This window comes from Thermobia domestica, chromosome 11 (assembly GCF_964235325.1).
Source record: "Thermobia domestica chromosome 11, izTheDome1.hap1.1, whole genome shotgun sequence".
In the NCBI taxonomy this organism is placed as follows: Eukaryota; Metazoa; Arthropoda; class Insecta; order Zygentoma; family Lepismatidae; genus Thermobia; species Thermobia domestica.
This window is the reverse complement of record NC_137464.1, coordinates 189,483,651-189,504,358: the sequence shown is the minus strand read 5'-3', so window position 1 is coordinate 189,504,358 and position 20,708 is coordinate 189,483,651. Positions and strand designations below refer to the sequence as shown.

Genomic DNA, 20,708 nt, shown 5'->3' with positions numbered 1-20,708 from the left:
ACTTAAGCCACATTGCCACGTTAAATGAATCTTGTTGCTGTCATAAAAAAAAAAACTTGCAACCCGATCTTTCTATTTATTCTTTACATGTTACAACTTCTTGAAAGCAAGAAAGGTTTCTCCATACTTGCAGCACTGCACTCTAGTGGACAAACAGTGAACCTCCTCATTAAAAACGTGTATTTTGCCGCACTTCCCCTCCCTGTCCAAAGGAATCCGTTGTTGCGGAAGCGGCGAAACTGGTTTTTCTTTTATGTCAGCCGGAGGGCGATATCAGGTAGCAAGCAAGGCATCCCAGAAAGTACCGCATCGTTCAACTCCTTGCAAGATGGAAAAAATGTTTTATGACCCTTTCAAGACTATGTGTACATGGTGAAATATGGTAGGGTTTCAAGATTATTTTTTATGACAGATAGAAGTTCTTCTAACGTGGCAACGTGGCTTTAGATTTAGCAATAAGAGAACCTTCTTTCTTCCTCTGGCTGCCTTTTCCCGCTGTTTACGCGGGGTCAACAGTTTTGGTGATTCACTTTCATCTTGCAAAGTTCTAAACATTTTCTCCTATTAACCCTTTTTCTTCTATAATTCCAAAGTTGAATCTTGAATCTGGGGACAACCAATATATATCTTGAAAGGGTTTGTCGACCAAATTCTAATCTATTCAATTTCTTCCCCGGAAGTGACCCTATCCCTTCAGGGGTGGAAATATATAGAACAGGTTGACCTATATGTCCCATATACCAAAATACTCCGCATGACTAGTAGATTAAGTATATAATATGCACTACTCAATTATATCCTATATCAAGGTAATGAAACAAAACAAAATTGACTATTTCACTATAAATATCCTATATTAGTGGACCTATAAAGTTAAGAAAAGCGTATCCATAATATCCAGTCAACAGTAAGTCATTTTGTATCACAACTAATATGGTTTATTGTTATGGCTAGATGTAACACATTCGGTGTATTTCCAATTCTATGTTTTCCTCGATTTCATCTATATACGATGTCAGATTAGTACTTTCATTATATATTCGAGAACTGCTCATCTAGACGAGTTGTTTGATAGGTCACAAATACAAAAACGTTCAAAACGTTTTTTGACGGAGTTTTACTTGTTTTTGGCCATGTGTGAGAACCATGCAACTCACACGTTACGGTCCTGACAAGATGGTGCTGCTAGGACTTGGCCTTTGTTTTTAAGGTGTGAGGGCCACGTAACTCACACAGCCTCACAATTATTTTACGGCGTGAAAGTAAGGTTCCAGTGTCTCATGAAGGGGTTCTGCCATGTTGTTGTTCTTCAAAAGTAATAGAAACATAGTGATTGGATACACCAACTACACTGAATGAAGCACTTCTCTACGCAACCTTCATCGTCCAGGATCGAACATTTTAAAAAAGATGGATCCTTTTGTGGAGAATGAAAGACAGGTCTCTCACTGCATCAAGTTTAACAATAGATATATTTCCTTTTCGCTGAGGTATTTCCTACTTCTGCAACAGGAAAATTCTAAAAAGAAAGTACCTCAGAGCACGTTAACCATTCCAATCACATGAATAAAGTGAGAACTCGGTTACTAAACATCGCATTATTTCCCAAAAGCTGATTAAAGTTATTAAGCAGTCCTAAACGCTCTCTTGACGTAATAATAATAAAAAAATGTGACGAATACTCAGTGGAACTGTCCAGTCTTCACAAAACAGACACTTAGAATCCCTCACTAAATAGGAATGTGTGAAATGAGAGTGTCCGACACACATGTGTACCAGGATCACTTCATCTTGGCCACTAGTACGCGACGACGTCTGTCAATTGCCCAAAATGTGTTTCATAGAGTGGAATTTATTTCCCGATCGCCGACATATGACGGCACCCAGCAGACAACGACGACACAATTCTGTTTCTGTAGCTGATTGTAGCTCTTACAGATATCTTGCACTACGGGGAATTTAGTTAAGATATTCTTCAAGATTATAATAACGCTTTATAAGTCAATGCAGACAAGCATACGACGCATCGAGAGTTGAATCAAACATTATTGCTGTTAGTTCATTAATGAGTATTGAACACAGCCCATGCAGACCAAATTTTGAATTGTCCTCTTCTCTGGTCACTCATTTTCAAACCATTCCACAGTGGTCCAGATGCACTGGAAATACTAGTCAAAACCTCAAAAATCAAACTTCAAAACAAACTTTGTAAATGAGCCAGTAAGAAAGTTAATGCATGGATCTATATGGAACAGCGTTACTTGTACCGGTATAGAAATTCACATTCTGTGTCCAATACCAATCTTCAAACTGAGAGGTTGTGGAAGTACGATGAAAGCCTGATTTTTGAAATCAAATAACAACATTTTAGATTTTTTCATATATATATCCTTCCTGTACCGAAAAATGAATGAGTATGTATGTTTTGGTATGTCCTTAGATTGTTTATTTTAATATTTTAACAAGTAATGTTTGCTGTAAATTTGTCAAAAGATTGAAATGTAGGTATGTGTATACTTATGTGCATGTTCTTTTTCTTGGAGTTCTCTTTTGACTTCCAATTAATTCCGCCTAGGCGATGGAAGTACTTCGCTTCTGCCTTTTTCAGGAGCTGCAGACACAAGTTGCTCGAAGTTGCTCGGTTTCTGGACATGGTAGATTATGTCATCATAACCAATGTACCAGAAAACAGTGTTACTATATTTTTTAAACACATTCTTTAAACAAAATATCAAGGAGACGTCTCCTACAAGTGTTGCGGGAAATAAGGAAATCGATCTACAAAAAGGCACACCCAATCACTTTACTTCAACAGCAAGCTTTACATAAGCTACCAGGAGAAACACAACAAAGAGTTGAGTTGAGTTGATTTTAGTTTAGCGTCCCTTTCAGCAGCGAGGCTATATGAGACGTGGACCTTATGATTAACGTGGAATCCGAACCAGATGAGCTCCCGCCGGGAATCGAACCCGGGTCTCCCACGCCAAAAACACAACAAAGAGTGAATGCGTTCTGCTGCAGAGTTTCAGAATCTAGACAAACGCAATCGACACTATTACAGATTAGAAGAAGAAAATGTAGGTTAGACAGCGAAGTGGTGTTAGTGATGTGACAGCATGAGTCATTGACGTCGGCTGGTAAAAGTGGATGCCTTAAAGATTTGTTCGTGCACAGTAGCAACCGCTCAAAGAGGAGAAAGAGACATTACAAATCAGAGAGTAGTTGTTCCCTAGTGTATGCTACTGCTATGATATTGAGAGAGGATGGACAATATGAGAAATCAAAAGTTATTAAAAGACTGGAAAGATCACTCACCAGAGTTGCCAGAATAAGGAAGTTCTGGGCAGATTGCCAAGAGAAAGTGAGCAAGGTTTATTGCAGAAGAGGCCAAAGCTTTGTTACTAGAAACAAACCTGATAGTCACCAATGTAGATGCTAAGAAGCGGTGTGAAGAATTGACAACATGATTTGTCCAGTCTATAACCATACTCTTAGCGCAAAGACACAGTGCTGCTCGGAAGCCATTAATGTTACGGACTGTTTCTAATGTTATGAAGTCTCTCCTTGATCTCTCCTGACCATATACCTGCAAAAATTCCCCAATCTTAGGAACCTGTGCTGCAGATGGTCCCAATAAAGTATCAAAAGTCTCTACAGCTTATCACCAAGTGAGACTTGATGGGACTACCGACAAGCCAAATACAAACAGCTAGCTCATAGGAAGGGATAACAGATGAAAAATATATTTTACGTTAGTTGTGCCTCTGCAAATCAAAGTCTATCTTGTCAAACCACAACGGAAAGGAGATTTTGTCGCCCGACAAGGGTGCAGTTCTAAAGAGAAACAGATAAAGGGACACAAGAACAACAAGAATGCATGGAGAACCAAATACATTCTCTAATTCCCAGTCTATTTTACACTGAATCAAACAAATGTGAGGCCACGCATAATCTGTACTTCATAATGGTAGACGGTAAAGCCTATAACTCCATTGTTACGCAAAGCTGCTATATGTGGTGCAACTCCAAAGGAGGTGAATACATTGCATCAGGAATCCAGACTTTTAAATATTGCTATGCTTGGTTGCGAATTGACTAGTCTTCTCGCATGCATTCACTTCACAGAATGGCTGCTTCATGTGTCATACCGAGTGGATATTTGTAAATGGCAGGTGCTGAAAAAAGACAAGCTAGTTGTGCAGAAGGGGAAAGAAGAAATGCGACGGTTCGTGAAAGTTCAGTTCCGGATCATTATACACGAACCGAAGTAAGAAGGCAGCGGTACCTCAAATGACAGCAACACATCTCAATGCTTCTTTCAGAATTCACAGGCGCTTGTTGCATGTCTCAATGAAGTACGCTTACTATTAGAAAAACGTGTCGTGGCATTACTGACCTTATCTTGTTGTTTGATATAGATCGCAATGAATTTCAGGCATATACAAACAGTACCCTTGACCTACACCCGAAACATTACTCGTGGATGTAGGCTACATACATGCCCCATTGCACAAAGTTCTCGGTTGTGAGTCTTCAATCATCGGTCATTGTATATTACGCATTACACAAATGTCGGAAGATACCCATAAAATGCGTCATAAATAACATCAAGCAGTGTCGGAAACATAATTCTAGAAAGTGTTCTAGAGTAGACACAAGCAATGTACTACTAGGGCTGCTTATCACAAGTGATCCAAAAACTCAACACTTAGATATCTGATGGCCCAGGAACAACAATAATAACAAAAAAGACTTTGTCTCTATCTATGCTTCAGCTTTTAAAAGCGATAAAGAACCTGTACCACCGTCTTCCGCGGATGAGTCAGATTAATGTCTTCGAAACTGCTGACGTTCAGACATGTTCTCATCTATGACGTACACACATTTCCATAATTATATTTTATTATTGGGTCATTGTGCCTTGTATGAGTCTGAATGTGGCATTACAGTTTAGAAATACTCAAGATTTCAATCCTTACTGGACGAAATGGGTTTTGGAAAAATTTTTCAGGGTTCCTGAACCATTGTACGTTCGTACTCTTTGGATACGTAAAAGTTATGATAGAATGCGGATGAAAAACATGGATTCATCTCGCTAACCTCTCATCCCAGTTGACAGTAAATTATAAAATAACACTGTTCAACAATGAAAATGTAAATTGAACAAAATCACCTAATTCTTATTGATTTGGTGGTGCTGATCACGAATGTGAAAGCGAAAATCGAATGTTGCTCTGCTTTTTGTTTTACATCCATGTCTAAAAATAATGTTATAATACTGAATGCATTCGCTTTATTTGGGGTAAAAATGTCCCTGATCTGGCAACACTGCGAGGAACTATACATACCCTTTGGTTCTTTCTATTCCTTATTACAGTTGTGTTCTGATATTGTTCGAAACAACAACGCTATTGCAGTTATCAGAGTTGTTGATGTGATTTTCTTGTAGTGCTGCATATAAAAAGACACAGTTTTACAAGCATATTTTTGAACAGTTCCTCTGAGTTGCTTGAAATGACATTTTGAGTGTTTGAATAGACGAAAATGCCGCAAGATTGTGTGAATACAGCGGACAATTTCTGCTACGTGTGTGGAGAAGTAACATTTTCTTCACAAACAGCACAAAAGCAGCGTATAACACCATTAAGAAAAGCTTATGAACTTTATTTTGGTTGCAAAATTGGAGACCAGAATAAGGCTTGGACACCCCATATTGTTTGTAATATTTGTGCAAGCAACCTGAGAAACTAGATTAATGGGAAGAGATGTTCAATGGCTTTTGCAGTGCCTATGATTTGGAGAGAGCCAAGCGACCACATCAAAGACTGTTACTTCTGTATGGTTCCTTCTGTCCAAAAGGGAATTTCCAGGAAGAAGAAGCGGACCTTGGTATATCCTATTATTCCTTCCGCAATGCGCCCAGTTCCGCATGGAGAAGGACCCTGTTCCTGACCCAAACAAATAATATGACCTTTCTTTGGATGATGATCAAGAAGTTGTAGATCCTGAACCAAGTACTTCGAACCAACCTGACTTTGTGGTAAACAACCCCCCAAGTGAACCACATAGACTCACTCAAGAAGAGCTAAGTGATCTAATCAGGGATTTAGACCTACCAAAAAGCAAAGCAGAAATTTTTAGCATCACTGTTACAACAATGGAATCCATTGCAGGAAGAAGTAAATGATTCAGTGTGTACAGGGGTAAAAGTAGATCTGAAAAGGTAGGGGGACGTAGGTAGCGGCATGAGGTCAAGCCGTCTCCCCTGCCTATCTTTGCCCATTGTATTTTTTAGAAACTGGGGTGGGGGGACGGCGTCCCCCGCGTTACCCCGTATTTTTACCCCTGAGTGTGTAGGAATAGGGTAAAGAAGTTCACCTCATTTTTTACTATGCAAGACACACTTGTGACATGTATAGATATAAGTTGTCTTATGAAGGCTCTCAAAATTAATTACGATCCTACGTAGTGGAGGCTATTCATAGATTCGTCAAAGGTGAGTTTAAAGACAGGGCAGTGCTTGTACATATTGGAAATTAAATTCCTTCAATTCCAGTAGGTTATGCAGTTCATTTGAAAGAATCTTATAAAAATTTGAAACGTTTGCTTCAAGCCATTAAATATTACGATTTTCAGTAGCTCATTTGTGGTGACCTCAAAGTGATAGCCCTGTCGTTAGGTATGCAGTTAGGGTATACAAAATATTGTTGCTTTATTTGTGAGTGAGACAGTAGAGATCGTGCATCTCACTACAGCAAAAGTGACTGGAGTACAAGAGAAACTCTTCAGCCAGGGGTGAAAAATGTGCAACATGAACCACTTGTAGATTGTAAGTGAATTTTGCTTCCCCCGCTTCATATTAAATTACGTCTCATGAAAAGTTTTGTTAAGAGCATGTACTAAGAGGGTGAGGCTTATAAGTACTTAAGAGGAAAATTCCCTCGTTTAAGTGACACCAAAGTTAACGAAGACGTCATTATAGGATCACAGATTCGTCAGCTATTCAGAGATAATCAATTCGATGAAATTCTACAAGGCGAGGAAAAAGCTGCGTGGAAAAGCGTGAAAAGTGTTTGTTCGCAGTTCTTCGGAAGACACCGAGCAACAAATTACTGAGAAATAGTGTCTGAGTTGTTGTTACGCTACGAGAAACTTGGTTGCAATATGTCTCTGAAACTCCACTTTCCTCATTCCCATCTCGAATTATTTCCTGAGGATTGTGAGTGACGAACATGGTGAGCGTTTTCATCAAGATATTACAGCCATGGAGAACAGATGTGAGGGCAAGTGGAGTTCTAACATGTTAGCAGACTACTGTTGGACTATTGCAAAGGACGCTCCAGATGTACTGTATATAAGGCAGGCCAAGCGAAGACGCTAACAATGAATTCAACAGGAATCTATTTTGTACAAGGGATCTCATGAAACTTTTGCCTATATTGTGGTGTAGTTGTTGGTTTGTATTATATTTTACTTTTCTTTTGGAACTGTTGGATTTTTTCTATACTAATTGTGAATTCTTACTCAACTATAAAGAAATTAGGACTACTTCATGCTGATTTTACTTGATGTACAGTAGCTAAAACATATTTGTACAAATTTGTTCTACCACAATTTGAAGCTCGTTATATAACATTGATTTGCGCATTTTAAAGTATGGATGTACAAGGGTATAAAAGTTATGGGCTAGTGTATGTCTTATTTATATCCAAACTTATTACATTACGGTTAAATGAATGTAAAAAATACCTTATTCTTGGTATTTACAACTACTTTGGTTAAATGTTTTCATAAATTTTAATACATTTGAAATATACTGATACTGTTGTACAAGAGTATTTTTTTCATAACCAGAGCTAAAAATAGTGCACTACTATTACATTTTATCATGCTTAAATGAATGCAAAAATCATAAATTTAAACAATTTACATATAGAAAAGGTGCCAAATATCGGATAGGCCTACTGTTTGAAAAAAAGGAATAAAATCTTTACCAACAGATATTTCATTGATAGAAAATATAGCCTTTTCAGAATGTTCTATTATGTTTGTAGATTATAATTTGAAATTTTCGAAGCAATAAAGAAATATTAAAAGAAAGATATACTTTGGTACAAAGTGGCATTTTTCTCAGTTCTGAAAAAGGTTGTCCAATATCGGATAGTAAGGGGTCTTAATATCGGACGGAAATTGAATGAGAAGGATTTAAGGAAAACCACAATTGGAGAAGACTGTGTAATGGTATAAATAAAACGTAAAGTTGCAAAGCATTTAGATTTAACTAAACATTGTTCTATAAAATAGACCACTTTCTAAATATGTGTATATGTAAATTTAACTTACTAAATATTGTTCTACAAAATCGTAGACGTTTTCAACATGTAGATTTACTTTGAATTAAACATTGTTCTATCAAACAGACAACTTTATAAATATGCAGATTTTCTGGTACTTAAACATTGTTAAACAAAAGAAGCTACCTTCTAATAATGTAGATTTGTTTGCAACTAAACGTTCTTCTACTCAACTGTAGTAGGATCTACCAAAAAGTTAAATTACTTTCAATAATCACGAACAAAGGATTTCCACGTTTTTGAATCAGCGCCTGCATATAGCTCATGTGCCCATTTAAGACATTGCATACATCGTATCCGTAGTTCACCACCTTTGTCAAGTTTATATGGCTGTGAACAAAATATTGAAGATTTTGGATGCCTTGAGAAACCCCATTTTCTTTCTCTTGACGGCAGCAACAGCCTGGGGCATAGCCTCAGAATCCCACTTTTTCCTTTGAGCGATTTCTGTCAACTGTAATAACCCAAGCATGACATCAGCAATACCGTTCCCTAATATCTAGTATCCGATTTTGGAACCTCTGTACTATCCGATATTTGGCAACGTAGGTCGTGTGGCAACTTTCAACTATATACATCACGTAAATACAGTAGAAAGGAATTACCAAAACATCATATAATTTAAGACTACTCTTCTTAGCCTATATTATAAGTATAGTATGATTATGATTAGGTTATCTTTATGGACAACATAACGCAATCAACTGCACTATTGGAAATATTCCATAAGGTCAAAATCACAAAACACTTTACCACACTAATAAACATGTTGCAAGAGATATCATAACTTAAGTGTGTAATGGCCCACCCCCACCTATTGGTGTGCAGTTACGACAACGACAGCTAGGCTGCAGCATCTCATACGGAATATTTCTCTGTATCCGATATTGGGAAACCATCCGATATTCGGCATCTTGATCCTACTTTCGATCAAAATTTGTTGAACAGTGTAATTTACATTAAATAACGATGAATTGATTGAACTATAAAATAATAAGTAATAGTATTATCTCTTTATTGTGATGTTCTCAAATAAGTGAATAGTTGTGTCTCTATATGGGTGCAGGCCCGTAGCCAGCCCAAAAATGTAGGGGGCCAGCCTCAAGTTAGGGGGGGGGGGCGATCCAACCATATTATAGTTCATTTGCAACAAGCCTACCGTGGAATTTTAGGGGGGCAGCAAAAATTTAGGGGGGCCAGGTCCCCCACAGACTCCCCTGAATACGGGCCTGTATGTGTGTAATACGTCACAAGTCCGTAGTAAATAATTATAATGTATTTTCTTTCTTTCAACATACATGTGGTTGAACTAACATATCCTATCCAACAAACAAAGGCAAATAATTAAAGCAAATGATTTTTTTTTATTTTGTTATTCTCCAGTTACAACTTTAATTTATGCACATACACATACAAATAGACTTTACCTTGCGGATTGAAAAACCCTGTCATCCAAAATACAGCTGGTCTGCCGTGAGTTATCCAGGTTGAAAATTGTGCATTTCTTTCTAGCAGCTCCGTAAACCAAAATCCTAGTGTAGTTGAAGCCCATGAGTCCCTCTTCCATCCTGCGGGTACTCGAGCATCATATATATTGTCTAATGCATCTCGCAGCGCCTGAAATTGTCATCAAACATAATAAGATACTGATCAAGAAAAAGGAAAATGTGCATGTACAATAAAATGTTTGGAAATAAATGGTATATTACACCACAAATGAACTTTTTACGTGGCTAACAATACCTGTGTAACTAACAGTAGGAAGCACTACCGATGTAGTCTTATCATTCATAATTGATTTTGTTCGTATTTGTGGAGAATTATGAATGATTAGATTCCTCCCTGAAGGTTTAGTAATAGCGCATTGAGAGCTTATTGGCTAATGCCACACGCCAATTCGTGTGACGCAGACTATAGTTATCTCAATTTCACGAATAAAAGTGACAATGCTACATTGGTTGCTAAAGGTTATGTTATCTTCCATAACCTGAATAAGATTTTCAAGTTCCTAAGCGTTCTCTGAGGTCTGAATGTTCTAGACCAGCGTTTCCTAACCTTTTTCAACTTGCGGCACACTGCGGGTGTTACTTTGATTCTCGCGGCACACTAATAGATATTATTATTTGTAAATATAAAACACTGTGGTATTTTTCTGTGATTATTGATCTCCTTCTTACAGAGAAGAAAGCACTATCACTAGTTTTTCTCCATGGTAAATCATTATGCTTATTTTTCATTCTAATTTAAAAATAGAAAACAATTGCAATGAAATATTGGACTCAGGTTTTCAAAAATACGCTTTGTTAAAAAAAAAAACTGTATCCAACCTTTTACTAAGAAGGAAGATCACTAAATAACGAACGAACAAACAAATCTCTTTTACTTTTAAAACACAAATGTAGGTAATTTATCGAAAGGATTAATGATATTTTAAATTTTCAAGTTACGAAATAGTCTGCAATAATAAAGAAGCAATAATGGTCATAACAATGATAACCATTTTTTTCAACATTAGAAATATATAGAACAGTAACCTGGCATGAAACTTAAAATTGTAGATTCATAGTAGAGGTTCATAGTAATGTGAAATACAAATATACATTTTTCCCTGCCTTTTGCATTTTGATTGCTATAAAATTAGTAATTTTGTTTCGATTCCTCGCGGCACACCAGCGGCCCATTCACGGCACACCAGTGTGCCGCGGCACACCGGTTGGAAAACGCTGTTCTAGACATTTCACAAAAATGTGCCGAATTCACCGTAGGACGATACAATCTTCGTAATAAGAACGGTTAGTGGTATGCACTAAATAGGAATGCGTGAGATGGAATGTCCAATACGAAATCGTGTCAAGACCCGGGTTCGATTCCCGGCGGGAGCTCAGGTGGTTCGGATTCCACTTTAATCAGTAGGTCCCGTCTCATATAGCCTCGATGCTGAAAAGGACGTTAAACTCAAAATCAACTCAACTCAACGAAATCGTGTCAGGATCATTTCATCTGCTTGGAGACTAAGTGACGTTCTTTGCCAATTGTCCAAAAGATGTTCGTTGACCTGAATCAATTCTGCTTGTCAATGAGAGCACATCCTTTTGAGGAAATAGCTAATAAGATTAGATCATGGAAGAGAGCTCTAGTGTAACCTCTGACAATGCGGACTTTTGGCTGCTGTGACATGCTCGTTTTACGGACGCCGACATTCCTGGGACCCAGCAAATAACGACGACACAGCCTTGTTGTAGCTAATGACTTATCCAAGAATATTGTGTTTAGTAAAGATATTCTGCTGGCTTATAATAACCCTTTGTGAGTCAGTGCAGATAAGCGTGAGACGCAATAAAATCTTAAGTGGATGGCTGAGGGAAAGTTTAACTGCTGTACATTCAGAAGCAAATATAGAGCATAGGCGACACAGACTAAATTCTGAGTTGTCTTGCTTTGTGACGAAAGTACAACTGACATAATTCTTACTTTTCGAACCATCTGTATTAAACACATCAAAATCGGGGTACTGCTCCAGCAACGCTCCAAACTTTTGCTGGAATTCCTGGGAACTTGTGTGCTGTTTTATTGCGACGATCATTGTAGAACGCCGAGCCTTGATGGAGCCAACAGCCATGGAGGAATAGTAAAAATATGTAGCGTAAAGGCGGGCATACAAACTCATCTGCAGTGAGACTCTCATACGCACGAATGTACCATGAGCATCCACCCAAGGTCGTTCCACATACTGATGATTATATCTATCCACCACCAAGGGGAAACTGCACGGGTGGTCATAGATACAGCTCAAATGGGCTGATAATTTCTGAGAAGTTTCTCACATCGATATACTAATGCCGGTTCGTTTACATTTGCATAAAAGCTAACAACAAGACTACCACCACCAGTAGGTAGTTGAATGCCCAGGACTTACAGCTATTTATTTATATTTTGGCATCCTTCATACTTTTTCTATTTTTTTAATGTGAAGACTCATAAAATACAATTAATCCATTGTAAATTAATTATAGAATGATTATCGCTTAATAAGGACATCAGTAGCGAGGCTATTTGTTCCCACAACGATAATTTTTGTGGTACATATGCATCATCAGATGATGTTTTTTGATGGATGAATTGAATAACACAAAGTGTTTATAAACCGATTCCTAACATAACGGCATGTATTTGAATAAGCAAAAACTGGAAACAGTGAACAATTATAGCAATTTTAATATCTAATTTACACATATTCTTACTTTTTAATGACCAATATTCCGCTCTCATATAACGATTTAATTACATAAATTTCTTGAATGTTTGTATATTAGTTTTTCAGCAGACCACAGCATTCGCCTTCTTTCTGCAAAATACTAACTTCAAGTGTTCAAAATTATAAATTTATTTAGCACAACAAAGCGTTGTATGTTTATTTTATGAAAATTATGTATGTATTATAATGTTATTAAATTATACTTACTTCGTTCATGATTATGGTTCCTTCAATGGCTAACTGAAGGTCGGATAACGTAATATATACTAGTTTAATAACTTTAGACATTCGATCTATTTCTTGCTTAAGGAAAATATTCATTGGTTTATATTGACCCATCTCCTTCAACCTATTACAAGTTAAAATATAATCATTAAGCAACTGGACAAATGTGTGTAAAATGACTTAATAACATACTTTGAAAATTAAAATGTACATTTAAAACATTGACAAGTACATCGTTGTGAACAAAAGTAGCATTACAAAAAATAAACGTTTGAGTTAAGTGTTTTATTGATAATTGATTGATTGATTGTTGAAGGTTAATTGGGACGTCAGCAGCTAGGCTACTTAACCATTGATAGTTGACTGTTTGATTGTTGCAGTTTAACGGGACGTCAGCAGCTAGGTTACTTAACCATGTCAGGATAAGGCCAATGGCCGACGCATACTGTACCGGTACACAAAATATTTCAATAAAATTTCTTAAAAAAAAAAAAAAAAAAAAAAAAAAGTGTAGCTCATGTTAAGTTCTACAGCATAAGAAATTAAAAGTAAAATCCTTAAAAACTGAAACCAAGGTCGCAAAAAAGTCTAAAAGAATAAAAAGCAAAATATAGGAGTTTTATTGATAAATTTCAATTACAAACCTTTAATTATATAGGCCTACACTATTTAGTAACATAACATATATAAACTTAAACTATCAGTGATACACTTCTCTCGTCTATGTTCAATTGCAGTGATATGTTAAAAGAAATCAACTGAATGAGACTGAAAAATTAATAAATTGTAAAAGATTTCTAAACTTCCGTTAGTTTCAACAATTCAACAACATCTATTATTTGACACGATATGACACGATCGACTCCGTTAACGAACTTGGCTGACATAATTGCTCTAGCCATGTGTTAAAAAAAAAATAGTTTTCGTTATCGTGCGGGGTAACGGACACACGTACGTACCAACAAGATAATCTTACAAGTCTCACTTGCGTGATCCTAATAATTTAGTCAATAATAATAATAATAATAATAATAATAATAATAATAATAATAATAATAATAATAATAATAATAATAATAATAATAATAATAATAAGTTGATGATAATAATGATGACTAGGTTTAAAAATAAACATACCTGTATTTTGTCGCTGTATGTGATAATATCCACCATATTGCTCATTCGAAACGACAATAGCTATTGAGAAGTTGTAAATTATCCTGCGACAATTGCCTTAAATAATATATTTTAATCTGTTAATGAAATATATATCTGGAAACAGGGGCGGGCTAGGGAGCAGTTGCTCCTCACTTCTTTGAAATAACCCCTTAATGTATATAGTTTCATTTGGAAACGTAAAGTTTTTGTATGTATTACTGGTTCATAGAAAAAATGGTGTCATATAATATTTGCCATTGCTTGAGTACGTATTAGTTATTTGTCTTCCCGCGTAATTAAGAAAGCTAGAGGAATTGCGTTTTACTTGCAGTTCAAAGCAATTAATATTACAATTGCGTATTTCTTTAAATGTCGTAGCATATGCTTGAAGTATTCACTGTCTTTCATTTTCTAAGAGTAATAAGATACATTTAATGGGATGTGCGGAATTAAAATATAAGTTGTTTATTAATCCCCAGTATCAACATAACTTCTTCCAAACAAGCCTCATTATTGGTAATATAATTAATACTATCCTTTCCATTTATTTGTTTTGCAAATTTATTATTAAATAATCTGATCATACAATTTTCCAGACAGAATTTTAAGATGTTCATGAGCAAGGAATCAAATCTCTTCTTACACTTTCGTAGTTTAAGAGTACAAATGGCGTTGCTCTTGTCAATTTACTTAATACAATATGAAATAGGATAAACGGTATTTTCACTGAAAAAGGTAGTATCCTATTAGTTATACAACCTTTCGTCAAACAAAGTGTTACAAACAACCACGAAAACTAACATTGATATACAAATATTCAGATCATGTCTTGACCCCCCCCCATACACACACATTTTTAACGTTCAATCGCCGCCACTGGCTGGAAATAAATTAACAAGCACAAAACACAAATAAAGAAGGAACTATATCGAAGCTCTTTCCTTTACACTTCATCAGATAGATGCAAGAAGCAATAGGAGTAAATCCTAATAATAAAAGGCAAACAGTTACACTTATTCTTAATGCTAGACAGTCACGTTCAAAGATGTCGCTACCTGCGCCATGGCTTGCTACTCAATGATTTACGTCAAAACATCATTATGTAGAACGAAATTCTTGAATAACTTCATAAATATGGTATGAAGTGTCGGGTGGTTGGTAGAGAAACTCATAAAAAAGAGGAAGTTAAATGTAAACAATTAGAGCTTTTAATGAATCATGATTTTAACCTATAATGTACAGCAAGTCGAAGGCTCGAAAGAACAATTAGTAAATATTAACGAAAAAAATGGTTTGATCAATTACGTCAACTATGACATGATGATGGCTTCTAGGCTTAGCTTAAAATTTCATCATATATGAACACTGACAATATGCATCATTTTGACATTTAGATTCCAATATATGAAATGGATTTTCCTTCAATGTTGTATACTCACAGATCTGCCGTAGTAATCGAACAGTAAGTTGAGAAAAAAGCTTACTTGTAATATTGTGCTGCAGAATGCACAGTGTTGCAGAAGAGAACAATATTCAGAATTCGAAATTGTAATTGTGTCTAAAAGCTAGTAATTGGTTTATAATTGCTCGTGAAAGTTTTTAAAACTCTTACCTTTCTCTAACTTCATATGGATCATAATTCTTCGGGAGCTTACTGAGCATTTCTGCGGCTTGTCTATTCACTATTGATTCTCGTGTTTCTCCGCCACCTCCCGAGGATTCTTTGGGTTGAATGGAGATTATAGTGTCCAACATCTCATTGGTAAAATTCGTCTGGTAACTAAGAGAGTCAGAAATAGCATAGGAAAATAATTTTTAAAAATATAACCGATCTTAGAATATAGTACATATATTAGTTAAGAAGAATAAAACTTTAGATTTTGGACCATTTAAGTTGCAAATCACATACACATATATTCTATGAACAAAGATTGTCTTTAGAAAATAACACGAAGGCAAAGAAAGTAGTTCTCCCTTTTAGAGCTGTTCCATTTACATTGATACAAATTTATTTGTGTTTCTAGTTCTATGCTTCTTAACTTAGTTCTGATATCTCGATTCATAATATCCCTGAAATGGACTGAGAGAGCAAAAGTCTCGATGAATCCCTAAGTTTCTAATTAACAGTGTATTTATTACTATATCAGTTTTGATACATAAGCTGAAAGCCACTTCCCATCCAGCTACATAATATGGAATTTAATTTCTGTAAAATTTCAGAACTCATCCAATTTAACCTTAAATTTCCTAGTACCATCAGCATCTAGTGGACGCAGTGTGCATTATGAAATATGAAACCTGTATTTAGGTGTCATGATCAAACAAGAACTTTTTAACTAGCAGTCATATCTATTGATAAAATAAAACTGCATTGAGTCCATCAGAGTTGCTGAATCAGGTTGACTGAGACTAATCTATTAAGTGAAACCTCTCTTAATGGATATCTCTCAATATTGGACATTTTTTATTTATTTATTTATTTATTTATTTATTTATTTATTTATTGTCCCGGAAGAAATATATGTGTTATTAAGGGAGAGGACCCTTCCTTTTACGAACACACTCAGATACGGACAACAGTCTTCTTTTACCCCCAACGATTTAGTAACCTCTTCATAACGGACAGGGATTATTCTCAGCTCATATTTATTCAGCATAGAAAATACTATATGTAATTTCAAAGTAAATCTTCATTTGATCCCTTCAACAGATCCAACAGTTAGAAGTAAACTTCGATGAGAAATTTGTGTCCGCAAGATTACAACATGGCAGACAAATTTTGTAAACGTTTTCCCTCATACATTCCCATCTCTAAAATGACTGTATTTAATATATTAACCTTATGTAAATTACAAACTTGCCAAAATTTCAAAAATGGTATGTGCTACATAAAAAGTAATTATATATGTTATTTTGTCGTGGAAAAATATGTATGAAAGTCATATATCCATGTAAAGGACAGATTACATGTTGTATAGTGTAACTTCTATATTTCTACTTGATTTAACAGAAGGTATCCCGTTAATTACTTCCTTTCCTATATCATAACTCATGTAATGCCTACAGCTTTGAAGTCTAACTGATATCACCTCTTTCATTTTACTTCGCTAGTAAACGTAAATGATTGAAGGAGGATGAGGAAACCTAAACTATACCTAGAACGAATGAATGAATCAATGATTATGGTTAAATGGGGGCGTCAGTAGTTAGGCTGTTTGCCCTCGTCACGACAAGGTCAATGACTGTCACATGCTGTACACTAAACATTAATAGTTAAACTATAAAAAAGACAAGTTCAAGTTGCCATATGCACCTTAAATTAACGTTTATCAAGGAAATTAGTTAAAAATTAAATCATATAATCACGAAGACACCAGTCAAGCAGCCGTTTTAAAATTCCGTAACGCCAAATTGTGTCATAAGCCTTTTCCAGATCGAAATGTATAGCAACAGGTGCTGATGATGAAAGATAGGTTCTTGAATCTGGGTTTTGACTTGAGCAAAAGTGTCAGTAATGGATCAGGACAAGAAAAAGCCATAGTGAAATTTGCTCAAGAGGGATTTCGACTCCAAATACCACACCAGTCGATTGTTCACCATGCGCTCAAAGAGCTTAGAGACGCAAATCAGGAAAGCAATGAGAATGTAGCTCTAGCAATCCTTGCAGATTTCTCTGGTTTTAAGATTGGAAGCACAAGAGACTCACGTCATCGAGATGGGAAAGTCTCACCTGTCTTATACGATAGAACAGCTGTAATAACGTGAGCTGTGCATTGTGAGAGAAATTGCATAATATATCATAAGTATATGATCAATCACTGGTGCACTTTTGATGACTCACGCAAGGCAGAGTCGAACTCAAGCGCTGTGAATGTAACGTTATAATTCTCAGTATTAGCGTTACGAAAATTTAACGTATTCCGCTCAATACGAGTGGGACAATTATTAAATTCGTCAGAATAGTGTGCAGATTCAGAGATAAAAGAAAAGTGTAGGCTCAAAATGTTGGCTATCTCTGTAAAGTTAGTCTCCAGAATCTCATCTACTTTTAGAGCAGGCACACTTGTAATAGTACTTTTTCATTGATTGAGTGAACTCTACGCCAGACAAAAGTCACATGTGTCCGACTACTTAGGGAGGAGACGTAATCTTTCCTGCTTTGGTGTTTCGATGACTTAATGAGGTAACGGGCACGATCACACAAAATGCTAAACTGTTGGTGATTCTCTGGACTGAACTACTAATGAAAAGTGGCAAAAGCGCGGCGATGAGTAAGAATAGTTGAAGTTCCATTGAAGAATCGTCATATTGGAAATATCTTCAGTTAAATCCAATTAACTCGTGATCCGGTCCCTGTCCACTCACTATCCATTAGTTAACCATATCTGATTTCAGTGAAATCGAAGGTAGTCTTCGAAGTAATGGAGATTTCGTTCTTCTCTGAGAGTAGGTAGGATCGTTAAGACGATAAGGAATAGGCTTAGTTTCATTTCAACAGCATTCCAGCCCCCCGAAAAAAGTGACATTAATGACAAGAAACTCTTTCTCCTAACTTAAGATACTGAAATGAGAAAAAAATTTGTGTAACATGTACGCAATAAGGACATTGAAACTGCACAAACAAGCTCTGTAAAATGTAGGGGAAGGCGTTGTACCTTTGAAACAATTTACCTTTGAACACCTGTGCTTTTCTCGAATTCAGAGCTATCTAGGTGCAGTGATTAAAATTCATTTGAAAGATTAAATGAAAAAAAAGCACTACAAACGCGTTTGGCTGTTGTTTACTGAGTGTTGTGTCAAGTAATGTTCCTTTTAATTTTTCCACCCCCAAAACGAAGATTTTTTCTAGTTAACTTTTGAGTTTTGTGCTCTTCGGTTTTCGCAACTTGTGATATTTATTTGTCCAAACTTGGGGTAGTATCATTGGTGAATACAGTAATATTTTTAGTTTTAACTTCTGTTCAATATTTAAGCTAGTGGAGAACTTTTTTTCGTAATGGTGACCCTCTTGTACCTATGAACATTAATGCATCGTGTACCTTTGAACGATAAATAATACTGTTTAAAGCTACACAATGTAAGTAGTTAAAACAATTGATATATTTTATATAGGTTAGGTTAAGATATAAAGTTATTAATTATAATTTTAAGTAGTTTCTATATATTCGCTTATTATATAACATAATGTTAAGAGTTGTATATGTTCAACTTTATTGTTCACAAGTTTTTGTTAGAAATTCTCTTCAATTTTTAATTTAATTGATAAAATTTTTATTCTGGGGAGCTTTTTATAGCTAAACCTTTTATTGCAATTTATAACTGTTAATATTTGTGGTTTCTTTCTATATTATTGCCGCAGAAACATTGTAATTATCACTGTTCAAAGGTACACGACCATAATGTACATGTGAACAAAACGGATTTGTTCTTATTTTATCTTATAAAAGCTATTGTAATTATGTAACACGTTTAAAAATCATCCTATCTGATAGCAAAGAGATGACACTTCAAATATACGACAAAAATTGGGGGAAAAGTGCTGAATATTAGCACCAAAATTTCGAAGATTCTAAAAGTGTTCACAGGTACAACACCTTTCCCTACGCTTTTTAGAAAAGTTTATTTATATATTTCAAAACGGTAAAAGTAACTATTTTTCGCTATTTATTATAAATCTTGAACTTTTTATAGGTGTCATGCAGGATTTTAAATTACAACTTAGTGTGCCAAAACTAAAAATATTGTAAAACACTGCTATATAGACTTCAGTATAAGCTAGGACCAGCTGATATCATAGTGCAGGTAAGACGAACAAGTTTTCTTTTCCTAAATAGTCATAAGATCAAACCACAAAATTATTCACACGGGTTATGATCTCATGACAACGCACTACAATATAATACTTACGTCTAAATATGAATATGGAAACTTACGTGATATCAGCATTCGAATGCAACCCATACACCTGAGGCGGATCTACGGCTGGCAAAGCATCAATTACATCCAAATACTGCTGAACAGTTCTGCGGATAGGGATTCCATATCCATCGTAAAATAAGAAATCATCTCTGAACAAATTCTCAGAAAACCATACTTTCGCAAACGTATTTAACAATCGTTTATCATAATCATCAGTGACTCGACCACCATACTGAATTTCTCCTAGCATATATCTGAAACATAATAATAATAACAATGAGAACCAAATAGGGCTTTAAAAAAACTGTGAAAATTCTCTTCTATAACATTTCTATTTAAAATGACCGTTATGTCTGCATGCATATACTTGTTCTTCTATCGTAATTTACAATTTCTTTTATCCTTTAACGTTTAACTTTCGTTACTGTTTAATATTTTACTATTGCATGTCGAAATAATTTTAAAAGCTTAGCTATTGATTGATTAATTGGGATGTGTTTTAATGAGGACCTCGGCTGCTAGAGTATTTTTCCTCGTCACCGTAAGGCCAATGGCCAACACATGCTGTATATTTAAAATTTAGGAAAAGAAAAATCTCAAGTACGCCAGGGACCGAGATAATAATACGAAAACTATGTCAACACAGTGTCGGAGTCTCGTCAAATTCATAATCTTGAACTTGAAGACGACGAAGTGCACCACACGACCGTAATTATTTCCGCCACGAAGATACAGCGCCTATGTCAAAGATATCAGAATAACGAAATAAATGCTAATGGAAACGATAGAAATACTTG

At 35.6% G+C, this 20,708-nt stretch overlaps 1 protein-coding gene across 1 annotated transcript in view; it reads right to left on the bottom strand.

Moving 5' to 3' along the window:
• Positions 1-20,708, bottom strand: part of kl-3 (dynein heavy chain 8, axonemal kl-3) — a 555,080-nt gene that overhangs the window by 36,515 nt on the left and 497,857 nt on the right. Inside the window, exons 63-66 of the mRNA XM_081731423.1 lie at positions 19,926-20,165; positions 15,605-15,772; positions 12,817-12,958; positions 9,782-9,971 (exon numbers count right to left, since the gene is read on the bottom strand). Coding sequence (XP_081587549.1) covers positions 9,782-9,971; positions 12,817-12,958; positions 15,605-15,772; positions 19,926-20,165 — 740 coding nt within the window. The remainder of the gene's footprint in view (positions 1-9,781; positions 9,972-12,816; positions 12,959-15,604; positions 15,773-19,925; positions 20,166-20,708) is intronic.